Raw genomic sequence first — 17996 nt, 5'->3', positions numbered from 1 at the left:
TGAATTTACATTTGGTCCTTGACTGAACATAGATTATCACCTACAAATTCTAGCACAAGAGGTTAAAGCCACGGTTGTAGTTTCATGCTGATGCACTGAAGGCTTCGGGTTAATTTCACACAGAACTGGCAAAAGTGAAGGACCTGTGTCTTGCCTTTGTTCTTTAGCATGCCTTATTCAATGTAAGGTAGGTAATTACCAAAAGCCAAGAAATGCATGAGTCAGTTCCTTCAGCTAATCCACCCTCTGGAGCATCAGAATGCTTCAGTGTAAATGGGCTTTCATGAACAGATATATTTAAGCCTCTCCAAACACTTAACAGGAAAACTTAACGTGTTGTTAGCAGAATTGTTACATTAAGCATAAACCACCAGAACATTGACAATATCAGTTCATTAAATCCTTATCCTGTCTTAATTTTGCAGAAATTCTTGGGACTGGCATGATCTAAGTGAAAAAAAAAAAAAAAAAAAAAAAAAAAACAACAACAAAAAGAGACTTAACAGCAGCAGCAGTAGCCCGCTGACAGACAGAAAGAATTGCTATCAGATTGATAGGAAGGCAAATATTATATACCCATGGTTGTTGCTGGGAGGAAAAGGAAAATGCTACTCAGTGGCACACCAGCAGAGGAGATGCACTGCTGTCAAGCATGTCGTGCTCAGGTAAGAGAGAAAATTATTAGACATCACAGGCACGTACTAAAAAGCAGATGAAGATATAAATGGCAAACTGGGTTTCAAGAAATCCAGATAAATTCCTTACCCTGGCTCTACATCTTGCACGACCCTGGTGCAATGAGTTAGTGTCAGAGATGGTGAAAGTTAAGTAACTAAACTGGATAACAGTAAGAATCAGGCCCGGTGTGTTCAGTTCTACCCTCTGGTACACCAGATTGAATTCAGTGTTTTTATCATAGTTACTCCTCACTGACACAGTGGTGTAAGTGAAAAGTGATAAAGGCTCAAGATGATAAAGCAATCTGGAAGAAAAAAGCAAACTGGCATTAAATATTAAAAGAAGTTTCCAGTTTGGTGATGACACTTAGGCATCACAAAGCAAAACTTGAATTAAACAAGTGGCCTAATTAACTAATTATGAGTTACAATTAAGGTGGTATCTCACAAAACCAGAATAGTATTAAGATGAGCTTTCATTATTAGCACAAACTGATTAACTATAATAGCAATGTTTACTTAAACAAATGCCTGAGGCAAAACAGCAGGCTCTGTTAAATTGCCTCGGCACCTTTCACCTTCCAGCAGGAGTTTTCTGGCCTGATATAGATTCTGCTCATACTTACTCACATTTCTGCAGTTTCTTCAGACACATTAATAGTGGAAGTGGTGGGATGAGAATTGTTTGGAGTTGGATCAGAATCTGTTCCGGGTACTAGCAGCACTTTTCTCCTAGCCTTGTTCTGCATCAACAGGCTAATTTCTCTGACTGGTATTAAAAATGGAATTGTTCATAGTGCATGTTCATTGAAAAACTGCTACACTGGTACTTTGTGCTGCAGCACACATTATATCCTTATCCTCACTTAGAGCTCATCAATTTAAAAGACAGGGAGTTAATGGGCCAGATCTTGGACTCTGGCTTATATAGTAAGAAACAAACCTTGATCCGTCCTGTTCACACCTGGCCCTCTTTCAATGGGTCATAGTAATCTAGGAGTAACTCTCTCTTATTCAAGCTGCCATCAGGAGCTAAAAGCATAGTTTAGGATACTCTTCTGAAAGTGATGCCATTCCTCACATCTGTCATTTTTTTTTTCCAAACCACACATTGTCAGCCCAAAGTGCCTACAACCTGCCTACACCCTGCACTGCCATGGCTTCTAACACACTGGGGAGACGTGTCCTGCTTGGCTTTGAGCCCAGACACCCCCAGGCATGCAAATCGTCTTGTGCTTCTCTAAAATTAGACAAGAACTAGGCAGTAACAAGCTAGGAAATGTTATCAGGGCTGACTCTATTACATTACTAGATATAACAAACAATATATGCTTAACAAAATATACAATAGATATAACAAGCACAAAAGTGGCTGACTCTTAGAAGTGACCCTCAATTATTCACAACTCTTATTCCCCAAACAGTCACAATAATTTCCTACGATTTGGTCTTTGTTCCTTTGAGTGATCAGCCAGGTTTCAGTGAACATCTCAACTGTTCTACTATTGCAAATAATAGTCAAGTGTTCTTTAAATCTTAATAAGGTTGCTTAAACGTCTGCTAAATTTTTCATCAGCTCTTTTTATACATGGCAATGTTCTGGAAGAGTTGGTGCCAAGATATTAAAATACATAACCTTCATATGCAAGGATGCTGGCTATTAACCAATGCATGAAACTTCAGATTAAAAGGACATGACTAGACTGAGATGGGCCTAAAACATAATGGGATAATATAACATTAACTGCAAAAGGTGTTGCTATGGAGGAAAGATGGGTTTTTTTCTTGCTGCTTTTGTTCTTCAATTAAACAGAACTAATCAATAGTCCCCATAAAGAAGGTCTTCCATGTGCATACACCATATGGTCACCATCTGAAGTGACTCCTATGTTCCTTTAGCTATACAGCATGCCTCATTCTGTGGGAAAGAAAAGGTATGTATTATAATTACTGAGACCCCTGGAAGTTGCCACCTGCTTTCACTGGGATTCACTGGGACTGCAGAATATACATAGCACATGAATTTGTGCCTGAGGACACAGCACAAATACAATCTGGGAATAAGGGAAAGGGAAGAGGAAAGGGAAGAGGAAGGAAGGAAGGAAGGAAGGAAGGAAGGAAGGAAGGAAGGAAGGAAGGAAGGAAGGAAGGAAGGAAGGAAGGAAGGAAGGGAGTTTTAAAAGTAACAGGGTAAAATATCAGAGCTGCTTCATGGAGAGGTCATAAGCCTCTTCAAGTTTATATTAATTAAATATACTTGCTCTTTTCCTTGCCTCTCCAAATTGGTCCACTACAATTCTTAGAAATGCACAGGTTTTGTTACTAGTATAACATGACTCAGCCCAAACCCCTTCTGTTCCTTATCTTTTCAGCATTTTTTTAAGTTCAACGAGGCCTCAGAAAAATTAAGTTCCATGCTTTTGTTCTCTCCTCATGGCTGGATCAAAAGTCCCATTTGTGTACAGTTTGCAACAGGAAAGTCAAAGGAAGACTTGCCATCAAATTCAGTGACAAAGTTTTGGATCTTAAGCAGTTCAGATGGATTTAATTTACAGTGTAATCTTGAGATACGTGAGATCAGAAGTGATCTTAAGAGCCCACAAACTGGTCTGCAAGATTATTTCATACAACTCTATGGCCACATGCAATTCATTCTATATTGCTATCACATTATTCTAATATATGTGGTCTCACCAGAAATGTTTTAAATATCTACCCCTCAGCGAGGCTCTACACCTTTGCTAGAAGAAAGCACCTCAGGAGATTCATCATTTTTGAGGGGTGGGCATTTTGCTATGCACACATGGTATTTTAGCTGAGAACTTAGGTCCTAGTGGTTATGCAATTTCTTCTCACCAAGAGGCTGGCAGGTGGTGACCCCAGCACACAGCATGCTTTGTGTGACGGAAGCTTTTATCCTCCCAAAAGCATGAAAGGAGCAGGGTGCATAAAGGAGTTATTAGCTGGCTGGAGCAAGAAGTGAGAACTTCTATTCATCCCAAGACAGAGGAAGAAGATGAAAAGAGTTGCTTCCCTCAAGCACGTTTCCAGGCTGGGGCACCAGGACGTCAGAGCTGGGAGATCAGACCTGCCACGCTGCTATAATGGACCTTCCATTCCAGCATCAGGATTTCTCCTTGCAGTGCTCCGTGATGGCAGTCATAGCCAAACTGTTTAATTATATCAACTGTCCAAATTCCATACATATATTTCATACAGTAAGGTATCAGTGTGTTTTGTGCCAAAATTAGAACATTTCCATGACCTTCTCTCAGCAATTTGGGCTGTTTATGGCAAGAATAGACCACTGTCGCTCAGTGTGCAATTACCAACTGTAGAGAGTATTCAAGATGAGACATTAACAAACATATCATAAAACACTGTTTCAGAGGTTTGTTTTTTTTAACCTATGCCTCTGCTAATACAAAAGAATAACTTAATCGCATGTTTTCAAGGCACGGCTGGACCATTTCAGTGACTTATTTATTTTCTTTCCTAGAAACATAGATCTTTAACCTGATCAGTAAGGTAAATTATTGCTGCATTTCCCTAGATTAATTAATTGCTTCCATTCTAATTAACTTAACATTTGTGTACATTGAATTGCATTCTCACCTGCCTGTCTAGTCTCATAAATGATTCTTTTTTTTATTGCACTGCTTTTCATAATTCAAACCCATGAGCAAAGTCCTTCTTTCATAGTAATATTTCTTCAGTTTAAAGATTAACACATAGTCTGGTTGCTGAGTTTTTTGTTTCCCAAAGAGAACAATCACTGCCCACAACAGTTACACTTCCTATAGCATTTTCCTTACACAGATATTAAGGAGGGGCAAAAAAAATCGTGTGTATAAGCATAATAAGGAAATATAAAATAATCACAGAATTCAGTCATTTTCTTGTGCCTCAAGGTAGCAGAATATTAAATATCACAACCCTGACAAACATAATGATCCGAAGACTTTCTAGGGCTCCAGAGTGATCCCTGATGCCCACTTAGCTGATATGATGATGGCCTGATTTTCAGAGGTGCTGACTATATTCAGCTTCCATTGACTTTAGCCACAGATGTGCATGTTCAGCACTTCTAAAATATCAGATTTCTGAAACCTAGTTCTTTTTTTTTTTTCTTTCTTTTTTTTTTTTTTTTTTTTTTAAGCTCTTCCTGGATGTGACTAATTCGATTTTAAAGTAATTACAGTTTCATGTATGTACAAGCCACCAGCGGCCTTACCAAATCTTTGCATTGCACAGATATGCATATAATAATAATGAATTCTATATTTGAAAGATTATTATTAGAAGAAACATTATCCTGAGAATAACTTCTAAAGATTATTAAACTCTTCCTGGGAAAATTAATTAGCTCCAACACAAACCCCTAAAATCAAAGATATTTTTACCATCAATCTCACTGAAAGTACATTCAACTCTCCAGGCATTGATCCAAATACAACTAAGTCAATAAGAATCCTTCAATTGACTATCCGTTAGGCATTAAGACGAAGACACGCAAAGTATTCAAAAGAGAAGAATAAATTCATTTATCTTAAGACTCTGCTATTTTTTTCTCTGGTATGCTCAAACACAAAAGTCTGATCCTCACCCAAGTTTCACTATTTTTGTTCACTTGAGGGAAGGTCATTATACTTGGATAAATGAAAATTATCCATATATGATGTATAAGTACAATAGAATCTAACAGAGTCAGCTATTAAAAGCCCGGTGTAGAAGAATACTGCACATGTGTAACGAGGGACAGAGGGAAGGAAGCAGGAAGTTTGCTAAAAATTCCAAAAAATGAGTAGGAAGAAAGTTGAAAGAAGACTTTTGCAAATTTTCCATTAACTTAAAGCTGAAAATCAAAACCATTGGACGTCATTATTTTGGTTTACACAAAAGTCAACATTTCATTTGGGGATATTAAATATTACCCTAGTTTATAAAAATTAAGTATATCATATCATATAATATATCATATCACTCAGTAAATAGCTTAGAAAATCAAGAAGCATTAACTTCCTTTTAAACTAAGAATTTTTGAACCAAAGCTGACAAAAACTCACAAAAGCTTTCACTTCATTTTTATCCACATTTTCCTCATGGAAAAACTTGCAAATGAAAATTGCCTTTCCTACAACATATATTTTAACAGATGTAGTACGTAAATAGCTAGGACAAAGAGCACAAACTGAATTTATTCGTGATCCAAACCCCAATTTTTTTAAGACATACAATATTTCCTCTCCTAGGACTGTTCATGTCAGTCATTAATTGTAACATTGAAGGCTTCACAAAGGCATTTTGAAAATCTAAGTACAATACTGGTCAATCTATCATGCCAGTAATGCTGCATCTTCAGAGTATTTCAGGTTGTGTTATACTTTGCATATATTGATATTATCTGTCTTTAATCATACTATATTTTTTCAGGTGACATGTTACTATATATTTTAAAATAGTTTTCCATACTTTCCCATCACAGTATTAATCTTGTTGGTTTACATTTTGCCTATAATATTTTTCCTAATAAAACTGAAGAGAATGAAGTAAAAAATATCTACCATAATGTACCCTGAATTTAATTTCTTTTTATTTTTTTATGTTTACTATATACTAGGTAAGATTGTCACTCTTCTCTTGCTGGAATTACAGGGTGTTTTTCTCCACCTTCCCTCAGAAAAGGGTTAGGACAATGTTCAAAATGCTGCCATATCTGTTTTATTCCTTATTTTAAATGTTAGGATGTTTGTTATCAGAATGATCTCCACCTACTTCAGCAGATCCATTATATATGTAACTGAGCTTAATTAATAATTCCTAGTACTGCTTGAGATAGTAGAAGTAAGCTCAGTTTAGCTTAAGTAGCTTGTGCACTGTAGGCTGGATGTCTTTTCTGGAAGGACTAATCTGTAAGATCTGAAATGGTCTTGCTAGCTTTATCCCCCATACAGACTTCTTCTTCTCAGTTTCAAAATCAGCTGTAACCATAAAAACACCACATTGTTTTTGTGCTCCCAAAATACTATGATTTTAAAACAAATGACACAAAGAAGGAAGACACAGAAACTGCTGACACTTTCCATCAGGCACACGAAAGGTTATGTTTTGGCATAAAGTTTTTCATTTTAACCATGAAAGACAAAAATGTGGCATAATTTATACTTAAAATAATGTTTAAAAGTGCTTGAAGTCTATTGATGGAAATCCATCCTTCTTGTCTTCATTAGCAGAGCAAATACTACTTGTGCTATGTGGCAGAATGGCAGTTTTCTATGCTACCAGCATTGCCAGAAAGAGCAATTTGAACTGGATTTCTTAGCCCTTCAGGGCAATATCTTTGTCTAACTTCACTTTGTTCCTCACCAAAGAAAAGCTGGAAACTCAAGGCTGCAGGAGCACAGTGCTTGTGAAAGATGATGACGATGATGACAGACATATATATATATATAGCTACTTTTTTCTCCAATTATTTGGGAGAAGAGGGTGGAAAGCAAAGAAGAGCAGAGATAGGAACAGGAATCACTGACAGAATTACCTAAAGGCTTCAGAAGTCAATGAAAAAGCCAAGCACAGAAGTGCACATGGTGATTAACTGAACATTGTGTGAATAAGCTGATGCCTTTTTCTGTTTGGCATGCAGATGGATGTGGACTATTCCAAGAAGAAGGAAAAAAAAACAAGTATTGAATAGCAATTTTCAAAGCTAACTGTCCTTCTTTTAGCTGTCAACAGGAGAAGGAAGTGGCAACAGAATTTTAGGCATGATACCTATTTCCTCTTGAACTACATCTCCCAGCAGAGACTGCACAGGAAAACACTTTCATCACAAAAGTCAAGTAATAGCTATGAAAACTAATTGCTGCATCTCTGGATGACTACATCATATTATTAATAACATTCCTTTCTTGAAGCACAGGGATGCATATGTATCATGCACACAACCAGTCCTTTATATCTACACTGCTACACTTTATAATCTGCCTAGAAATTTAAAGTATTTTCACTCGAACCGTTAAGCATCTGGTAGCAATGCAGATTACACATTTTTCAAAATGTTTCTCATATTAACAATGGTTATTTGAGGACGTTAAATGATTACTTTAAATAAATGTGTTCCTAACCTAACACTAAAGCTGTGATTCAGTTGATCAAGTAGCAATTTTCCAAATCAGAATTTGTTATGAGCTTGATTTCATTATTAGGTTTACATCATTTTTAAGTAAACAGAACAATAAAGAGGGCAAGCACACACTGAAGTACCATAATCAAACTTGTAATTTCCTCTTCCATTCCTAGAATGAACTAGGTTAAGAGCAAGCTACCTCATACCTCTGTTCTGAAACATCCCAAACACACACTCTCCCCGACATGCTAGTGAGAACTGCGATTTAATTTATTTTTTAATGCAAAGCAACAGTTCTATGTAGAATTTTTTTTGCACCCATTCTGCTCAAAATCCACTTAGAACTTCTGTTTACACATCTGTCCAAAATTTCATCAGTGAGAAGGATCAGAGTGATTGTGACCTCCTGGGTAAAATGGAAGCTCAGTAACAGAAGAACCTATTTCTACCACAGTATAAAACTGAATCCCAGCATAATTAAATCACAATTATATCCTTGTTATAATGTTATAGTTGATGTAACACTGGGAAGTTATCCATGCATAGTGCATCTCAATGTACACAGGCATTTAGTCCTCATGCATATCCAACAGGTAAGTGGGTGCATGCAAAAGAACATGCAGAGTTAGACTCTTCCCTCCTTCCAGTTTTTCTTCCTTCTACTATTCACAGCTTGTGCTTGTTTCTGGTTATTTACTAAAAAAGACATTCTTAGTGGTATCTCAACATCGGTGCAAGATGGAACTTTTGAATGACATAACCTTCCTCCTACTTTATTACAGCTTGTTTAATACAGTAGCTGCCAATATTGAAAAACTTCAATACAATAAACTGTTTTTCAAATATAACATATACACAGGCCTCTCTGTTTCTATGTTCTTCTTCATTTTTATAACTGTGATGTTTCACAACATCTTGCTGAGCTACAATAGATCTCAGGTAAAATTCTCAGAAGTGCCTACAGTTCCACTGACTTTAATAAGATATATATTCTTTGGTACCATGAGTGCTTTTGAAAATACTGGCTTTCAACTTTCTTTTGAATACTATCCTTATGTGAAATAGATTCCAGGAAATTATATCCCTGAAGTTTTCCAAGCTTTATCTAACATTGACGATCCTTAAAAAAAAAAATCCTTGCCAGATGTCTTAGGATTTCAGGTCAATCCCTTAGTGTCTCCACTCTAGAGAGAGAATGAAGAGAAGCAGTGCTCAGAAGGTCAGACCTCATTGCAGTGAAATTGCAGTTATCACAGATTTTGCTCTGAGGCAGAGCGAGCTTCAGGGAGGTTCCCGAATTCCCTTGCAAGGGCAATAGGAGGAGGCCAGGATCACCTCACAGACCACAATGATAACAGATCTTTTGCTGCTTCACAGAAATTTCAAAAGACCAGTAAAGTATAATTTATTATTTTCCCCATTTCTACGAAGTCAGTTGTGTTTCTGACCACAGAAAACTCTCAATTCTTATTTTATTTTCACCATCTGTTGCTACAACACAGGTATAAGAAATCTATTTGTATAAAAAAAACAAAACAAAACCAAAAACAAACAAACAAACAAACAAACAAAAAAACCCAACCAACCAACCCAAACCAAAAAACACGAACAGGCAATATTTTTTCATCTACAACTCCTAATTAGCGAACCAAATGTTCATTTTAAAATTGAAAAATCAAGGCTAGACAGAAAACTGCACAAATATTATGTTTTTTATAGACTTCAGTTATAGTAAAACTACAAAAATACCCCATCCCTTAATATGCTAATGAAAAAGAACACACTGTAAGAACAAAGTAACTGATGACCACAGTTGATAGACCTGGTCTCAGATTGCAAAGAAACAGACAAATGATGATTAGGCATCTTATGTTAGATGTGGCTTTAGAAAGAAATTTTTTAAGTTATCTTCAGCAACACAATACTTGCCTTGAAAAATGTCATTTCTCAGCTTTTCTGGTACCTGGGAGAAGTTGCTTTGTTCACATTTTTAAATTAAGATTGTATAATACCAGCCAGCCATTTTGTCTATATTTCTCAGTGTAAGAGAAGGGTATAGACAACCCCTGGATTTGATTTAAGGCCGCCTTTATTTATTTACTCAAGCCAGTAAATTAAAAAAAAAAAAAAAAAATCACCTTGGTTCACAATACAAGAGTGTCTTTACAGAAATAAGGAGCCTAGGAAGACTGAATACCGTAATTCCCTCTAATTTTGAAAATGATCACTGCTGAATGTTTTCTGAGGGTAAAAGTGTAATTGGTTACAGATCAATAAGTAATTTCATTCAAAAGGAACTCTTCCGTTCCTGAAAGTAGAGAGGTTCTTAAATCAAAATCAAACTAATACATTAGCAAAGTTGAGACTAATCTAAACAACAAAATTTTATACTGCTCTAGTTATGTTTATCCAAACCAATCATTTATTTATGTTGCCATAAAAATATGCTTTCAATTTTCATTGCTAGTTATTTGCTTTAAGGCAGATGAAATTACTTTTTTAGACTTCCTCGCTTGACGATCTTACTTTCTGCTTAAGGTTTATCATCACAAAGGAATGGCAAAATCAGAGGATAAATTCTAGTATTAACAATAAGCACAGTCAATTGTGATACACTGTAATTCCCCCAGCAGATTCCAGATTAAATCTTTCAGGATTAATGTGCCTTCCTCTGACATTGCTAAAGCCTATTTTATGTAATTAGATTGCAATAAACTGCTGTATCGGTACAGGTATCACAGTATGATTTTTAGTGGAAAAGCCATATAAAGTAGCACTGTGTAAAGTAAAAGGCATTTTGAGAATATCTGAGACTTTGTACAGTATTGTACGCTATAAGCCATTATAATTTAGTTCATTATTGACCCTAAAAGGTTCATTAACAAACTGCTGTATTTACATTAAAATAAATAGATAATCACAAATATAAGAACAATCAAGACAAGAAGAAATATCATGCATTTGTTAATAATACTTACAATATGCAGCTCTAAATAATCTCCAAGCCCAGTAGAACTGTCCACTCGTACCAACACAGCTTCTTTTTGAACAGTACTAAACCCTATTGCCAGTCTGTCTGCGCGAGTGCTTGGCCGATCATTAGGAGGCCACGTGTAAGTGATTTGTCCACCACCTTTGCTAAAGATATATGTTGTTCCCGCTGTAAAAGAGAAATAAAGGTAATTAGCTCACTTGCACCAATGCAGACCCATACAGAAATCATATGGTCTACAAAAAATAAAAAATGTTCTCATATAGCAAATGAATTCATAGAACCAAACAAGACTGTATTTTAACATGAAGCAGTCTTTATCTCTGAAAATTTTGCAGCATGTGAAATATTAGTGCTTTTTATATAGTGCAATCAACATAGAATATAACATAATTGCTTATGCAGTGACTTAAAATACCATAGCTCTGATTCAGAAATGCATACGTATTCAAGAGAGTTCTTAAGCATATGCCTGAAAAACATGTTTCTGTGATGTGCAGAACTGGGATGAGTTTGAACCAAATGCTTTCCCGAACTGGGCCTATGTGGAGAAGAAATCAAGTAATTCTAGTTCTCTCATGACTGATTAAAAAATGCAGCTCCTTATTTACACAATGAAAGCGATATGCACTATGTGATACGCCATTGTGCCCAGTGAAGCAAGACATCAACAAATACATTCAGATAAGACTTCTACAGATCTGAAGTTTATCAGCTTGTGACAGATGGGGATAACAAATGGAAACATACTTGTCATGTCAGGACAAAAAGATGTCAGTCTACCATCTAAGTAAGCAATGGTTTATTTACATAATGCCCAATGTATAACTTGGAAGAGTGGAAATCTTTGCACATTATCTCCAGCGTGCACTTACAAAATCTATAATCTGTTTTAAACAAGTGTTGTAATCTGAAACCACTTAGCACTTAGATGCTTAACTTCATCACCAGCATATTTCCTCTGAACTAAAATAGAAACATATCCGGACATTTTCCATTTAAAACTTGTATTCTAACAACAGCATGTAGCAGGCAAATTGTGCACTTGATCTTTCATTTGTAAAGCTACTACAAGCTGTCCATTTCTTTTCTATGAAGATAGGTCAAAGTTTAAGGAGATGTGTCAGCACACTGTAAATACAGACATCTAGTTTTACTAGCCGTTCTAAGCTGGCTCATTGTGTGGCTACTCTCAATTTTATTAAATGGAATTCATCTTATTCCACCTAATACTTGCATCACATACTTCCAATGTCTACGTAAGGAGATGATAGTGCATAACAACATACTTGTCATTTTCTTTCTTTCTTTCTTTCAAGATTGACTATATATGCCGTAAGCATACAAAATAATCTAAAATCTCTTGAACATATAGACTTTTAAAGATGAAAACAAGGACTGTGTAGTTACACCACTCCCTCAACTTCCAGTTGTCTCTAAATACTGATGAGTGAGACTGCTTTGTGTCAGTCTCAAAGCAAAAAGGTCACCCAGTCTTTTTGAAAATATATCCTATATTTTTTTCTAACATCACTTTTTCTTGATGGAATTACATACCTGCTCATTAGATTTTTTCCAGTGCCAGAATTTGGAACATTTTATGCACTGTGCATAGCACTTAAAAAACTGTAAATCTCCTTTTATATCAACACACTTGCAGGATTGCACTGTGCTTCAAATAGATCTCTTGGCTTTTCTCTTCATGGCAAAATACCAAACTGCATGTGTTTTAGGAAAACTTGTCAACTCTCTTTAGCTAAGACGAACACAATAACAGATTTGATCTCTACGGTTTCACTTACACTCCAAGTGAAATCAGGGTTTATCATCAATGTAAAGAGTTGTGCAAGAGTACTGAATAAAGTGGCCATGCATTAAGAAGTTTGGTGATGGACACGGGCAAATGGTGTCTGGTTTAGGAATGTATGTGACAAAAATCTAATCTCCTGCTCCTCAACCCTTGCTTTCCTCATATGTGGTGCTCTGAAATACACAATAATCTGTTGCATGCATGCATGCATGCATGCATCAGTAATGATGGTCAAATCTCCAGTTCCAGTATATCCCAAAACAAAGATACATGAGACAGGTAATATCACTCTTGATGGTCCCCAAGTTCTCTTTGCTCCTGATGTTGACTTCAAATCTTGAGCCAATTGAGGAGTGACAGAGTTTGGACCTTCATACACTACGTGTCACATTGGTGTCTGTAGTGAAAGGATTTATTCTGTTTTGATGAAAAACTGAGGGCTTGATCCAGAGCCCATTAAAAACAGTGACAGGCTTCCTGTTGACTTCATAAAATATTGTGTCAGATCACAAATGAGGTTCTTATAAGTAACAAAAATGAGAAGGCTAAGAAAAAACAACTCCTTACACCTCAGTGTCACAAATGAAACTGTTAGAATAGTACATAAGATTTAACTGGGAGTGCACAATTATCCTTTTCTTGGTTGTAACAGATGTGTTTACCCAATATAGAAGACAAAGAAAATGCCTGCCAAGCGATAGTGGAGTCATACTGAATACAATGACCCAGAAGTAAGTCTCCAGATCTGAACAACGAGAGACTCTGTTGTTCTTATTCAGAGGGAATCTTTGTCACAGTTTTTTGCTAAATACTGCCACTCAAATAAACCTATGAAGAGCAAAACATTACATACTTCTGCCACATTGAAGGTCAATGTCAGTTGGGATGGATAAATGTATCTGTAAATCTTAAAACTACGTAGAATCAACATCAAAGTTGATAAAAACTTATATTTTATCCATGATAACACATGGTTTATGGTTCTTCTATGGCAAAGCTTTCCCATTTTTATAACTGTCCATTTTGTAGCTCTGCATGTCTGGTAACAAGCTAATTAATCCATCCTGACTAATACAGCTTTGCCTCTGTCTAAGCTGTGCAGGGAGTCACGTTGTTTGAATTTCCTGTATTAATTATGAAAAAAATGGGTCGGAAGCCATTTGAGACTAGGTCCTCTAGTGTTTATATTTCAAGAAAGACAAATATAATAATGTAAAATTTATTACTCTGGTATTGATCTTAGCTTACAATCTGACCTCCCATTAACTATTAAAAGCTAGAAACTGAGCAGTTGTTCGAAACCACCCTGCATACTATCAGTTTTGGATCTCTTAAGAAACAACAGATGAAGTCTAATTCATTGCTCCATAAAGGCTTTTGTGCTCTCTGACAAACCTTATAATGTCTCTGCTGCTCTTTCAGAACCTTGGCAGTAAAAACCAGGCATCTTTCTTTTAGCTTATGGCATTGTGTTGTTTGGGGTTTATAATCTCAAGAGAATTGAAAGCAGCAGAATTAGAATGTCAAGAATAGCAATGCCATCAGCACTGTACTTGTAAGTAGGCAAGTTTGTAACATGCCAGTTATACCTCTCAGCCACAGAATTTACTGCATCATTCTTTATGCATCCATGCATCTACACAATGTTTAGGAAAAATGTCCATACAGCTCTTTGAAATCTTAACCATGAAAGCATGGTTCCTATTGTAACAAACTGCCAGTGGTCAAGATACAGTAATGTTTTTTAATGGCCTGGGTCTCTCAAGTCCTATTTGTTTGCAAAATTCATCTTTATGAAATAGTGCATTCATTTCAGCACAGCCTGGCTGCAACTCAAGGACATCTGCTTCCCTATACAGTATTAAGCAGATAAATATTTTGTTTAGTACCCATTTACTGTATCTATTACTGCGTATGACTGCAAAGCTTTTCAATATTTGTTGCTCTTAAGCCTCATCTGATGTAGTTTGATAGTTTGCTCAAATCAACAACAAATCAACAGCTCTCTACCCTCCTCATGTACATCCCAATTTTGTGTTTAAGGTATATTGCACTGAAGGGTAATGTACATAATTCCACTTTTCCCATATAATGTTAGTAACTTAATGTTTATTTTCAACATTCACATCAGGTTTCAGATCCTGATTAAGTGAAAGCAATGCTTCGATTGAGCTCTGGATCCCAATGAACTATGATTCCATCACATTCTGTAGCTGGAAAACTAAAGACTGGAGTCTGTAGATTTCAATAATGAAACTACAAGCTGACCTTTCATTAATAGTAAAGTAATTTTTAACTATTATAAAAATATGAAGGGTAAGAATTGCTGGTTATAACAAGAAATTATCCAATAATGTCATTTTCTTCCTTTTGTGTGTTATCAGTACTTTACTTCATTCTGGGCTAGAATGTGAACCTTCTTATTCCCACTGATAAGTAATTACTTGCATTGATAAATCTGCTGAATCCATTGAGACTATTTGTACAAGCTGCTATTAATTACCAAGAGTGAAGAATTAACAATATGGAGATATATATATATACACACACACATTTGCACAAATATCTACATGGTGGCATTAATCACACCTGCTGTATACAGGGGAGCATATAAATCTCCAGTAATAGTTCTTTTTATGTTTTCATTTATGTATTTTCATCCTGCCCAATCTTAAATTCCAGAAAATACATTTGTTAGAAGAATGCAGCAGGTCAGCTGTCATCCATCAAGTTTCTTGGAAGGCATAGAGGACTGCTTCCTCATACAAATGTGAGATGTGCCAACCAGGAACGAGGCACTGCTGGACTTGCCATTCACAAATCAAGAAAACCAGGTTTGGAATACCTTGTTTAGTGATAGCCTTGGCTGCAGTGATCACAATTTTGCCTTGAGATACTCCTTGAGAACTACAAAGGCATTGCTAGGACATGCACAAATGCAGTTAGAAAAGTAAAATCTCAGATCAAATTGAAATTGGCCAGAGATCTCAAAAACTACACAAAAGGGTTCTTCACATAGTTTAACAACAAGGAGAAACAGAAGGAAAATACTGCCCCACCGTCAAACAGCAGAGGTGAATTAGTCACCAACAGCACCAAAAAGGCAGAGATTCTCAATGCTATCTTCACCTATGTTTCACCAGCACTGTTGGGTGCCAGGCCTTGGGAACAGAAATCTAGGTTGAAGGTAACACAGACCCACCATCTGTGAAGGAAGAGTTGGTATGGGAACTATTCCAGGAACCTGATCCCCACAAACTGATGGGTACTGACAATATCCCCCAGAGAGTGTTAAGAGAGCTGGCTGATGTTTTTGTGAGGCCACTGTTCATCATCTCTGAGAAGTCATGGAGATCAGGAGACACCTCTGAGGACTGGAAGAAGGCTAATGTCACCCCCATGTACAAGAAGGGCTTAATGGAGGAAATTATAGGCACATCAGTCTGACTTGAGTCCCTGGGAAAGTTATGGAACAAATCCTCCTGAGGGCTATTACAAGCCAAATGAAGGATGCGTTTGGGAAAAGACAGCACAGATACACCAGGCGCAAGTTGTGCTTGACAAACCTGATCACCTTCTACAATCAAGTAATCTGCTCAGTTGATGTAGGCCAAACGGTGGACATTGTCTACCTGGATTTCTCCAAGGCTTTCAGTATGGTTTCCCACTGCCTCCTGCCAAGTGGTCTGTGTGGTGGGGGTGGAAGTGGCTGACAGGCTGCACCAAAAAGATGGTGGTAAATGGCTCCTTTATAAACTGGCAACCTGTCACAACTGAGGTCCCCCAGGGATCAACATAGGGCTCAACTCTGTTTTTAATATATTCATAAGTGATCTGGATGACGGGATCAAGTTTATCCTGAAGAAGTTTGCTGATGACACCAAACTGAGTGAGGAAGTGAACGCTTCAGAAGGGACAACCACCTGGGATCTGTATAAGCTGGGAGAGTGGGCTAACAAGAACCTTATGAAGTTCAAAAAGGACAAGCATAAGGGCTTGCACCTGGGGAAATACAATCCAGGAGTGCAGCACAGGCTTGGATCTACCTGGCTGGGGAGAAGCTCAGTAGAAAGGGACCTGGGGGTCCTGGTGGACAACAAAGCTCAGTAAGAGTGACCAATGTGCTGCCATGGTACAGAAATCCAACAGAATGCTGGGCTGCATCAACAAACACATCACCAGCAGAGACAAAGAAGTCATTATCCCATTCAGCACTTATCAGGCCACACCTGGAATATTGTGTTCAGTTTTTGTCCCAGCTATTCAAAAATGATGTGGGCAAGCTGGAGAGGGTCCAGAGAAGAGCCGCAAAGATGATCAAAGGACTGGGAAGCTGCCATAAGAGGAGAGGCTGAGAGAACTGGGCTTGTTTAGCCTTGAGAAAAGAAGGTTTAGAGGACACCTCATCACCATTTTACAGTATTTAAAGGGTGGCTACAAAGAAGATGTAGACTCACTTTTTACAAGGAGTCATATGGAAAAGATGAAGGGTAATGGGTACAAGTTACTCCTGGGAAGATTCCAATGGGATACAAGAGGGAAATTTTTCACAATGAGAACAAGCACTCGTTGCAATAATCTCCCCAGGGAAGTGGTGGATTACCCAACGTGGGACAATTTTAAATTTCAGTGGGACAGGGTGCTGCGCCATCTTGTCTAGACCTTGCTTTTGCCAAGAAGGGTTAGACCAGATGATCCTTGAGGTCCCTTCCAACCTGATATTCTATGATTCTATGAAAAGTACACAAAATTTCCATATACAGATTTGTACAGATTTTCTAAGGTAAGAAAATAAAGGAAAGCTTCAAGTCTGAGACAATATCTGCCAGGAGAGAGAGGGAAGTGTTTAAAAAAAAATCACTTTGGTGGATTAAAAAACAATTCTTCCATGACTTTCTTCTCAGAGTGCGACGTGTTATTGATTATTTACACAGGACGGAGAACATATGCCATGAGAGTTGAGGTGAGAAGGGAATGCCCATTAGGGTTAACCATGGGAAGAACATGGAAAGAGCTTCTGGAAGAAGTATTTCAAACTAAAGATCAGATTCAACTGAATACTTCCTGAAGGTATTCTGGTACACTCTCTCCCACTAATCCAGGCAGGACCCTGAATATGGATTGTAGCTTCTTTGCTGCAACAATGATATCAAGCTTCTCTAAGTACAATCTGTTTAACAGCAAAAGAGGTATATTGGATGGGGAAGAAGATTTTCAAAGTTATCATTGCCTGTAGCTCTCCAAAAAGCTTGAGCCATAGTGGTAAGAATGGAGAAATGTCTAATATTCTGGCCAGGATCCTCTTAGACTTGTGGATAATTGGGTCTAGGAATGTATTTATGAATTTCCTTGGACAACACTCAGCTTGGCAAATCTTTAAGGGTCATAGTT

The 17996-nt window shown here is 37.2% G+C and overlaps 1 protein-coding gene across 18 annotated transcripts in view; it reads right to left on the bottom strand.

Moving 5' to 3' along the window:
• NRXN1 (neurexin 1) overlaps positions 1 to 17996 on the bottom strand; it is a 728501-nt gene that overhangs the window by 214688 nt on the left and 495817 nt on the right. For all 18 annotated transcript variants that reach the window (XM_082047389.1, XM_082047384.1, XM_082047394.1 and 15 more), the window contains one exon: positions 10782 to 10963. In XM_082047389.1, the coding sequence (XP_081903515.1) occupies positions 10782 to 10963 (182 nt within the window). The remainder of the gene's footprint in view (positions 1 to 10781; positions 10964 to 17996) is intronic.

This window comes from Streptopelia decaocto (genome assembly GCF_964273445.1).
Source record: "Streptopelia decaocto genome assembly, chromosome: 3".
Taxonomy (NCBI): Eukaryota; Metazoa; Chordata; class Aves; order Columbiformes; family Columbidae; genus Streptopelia; species Streptopelia decaocto.
Note: the sequence above shows the minus strand (reverse complement) of the source record. Positions and strands in the feature narration are given on the sequence as shown.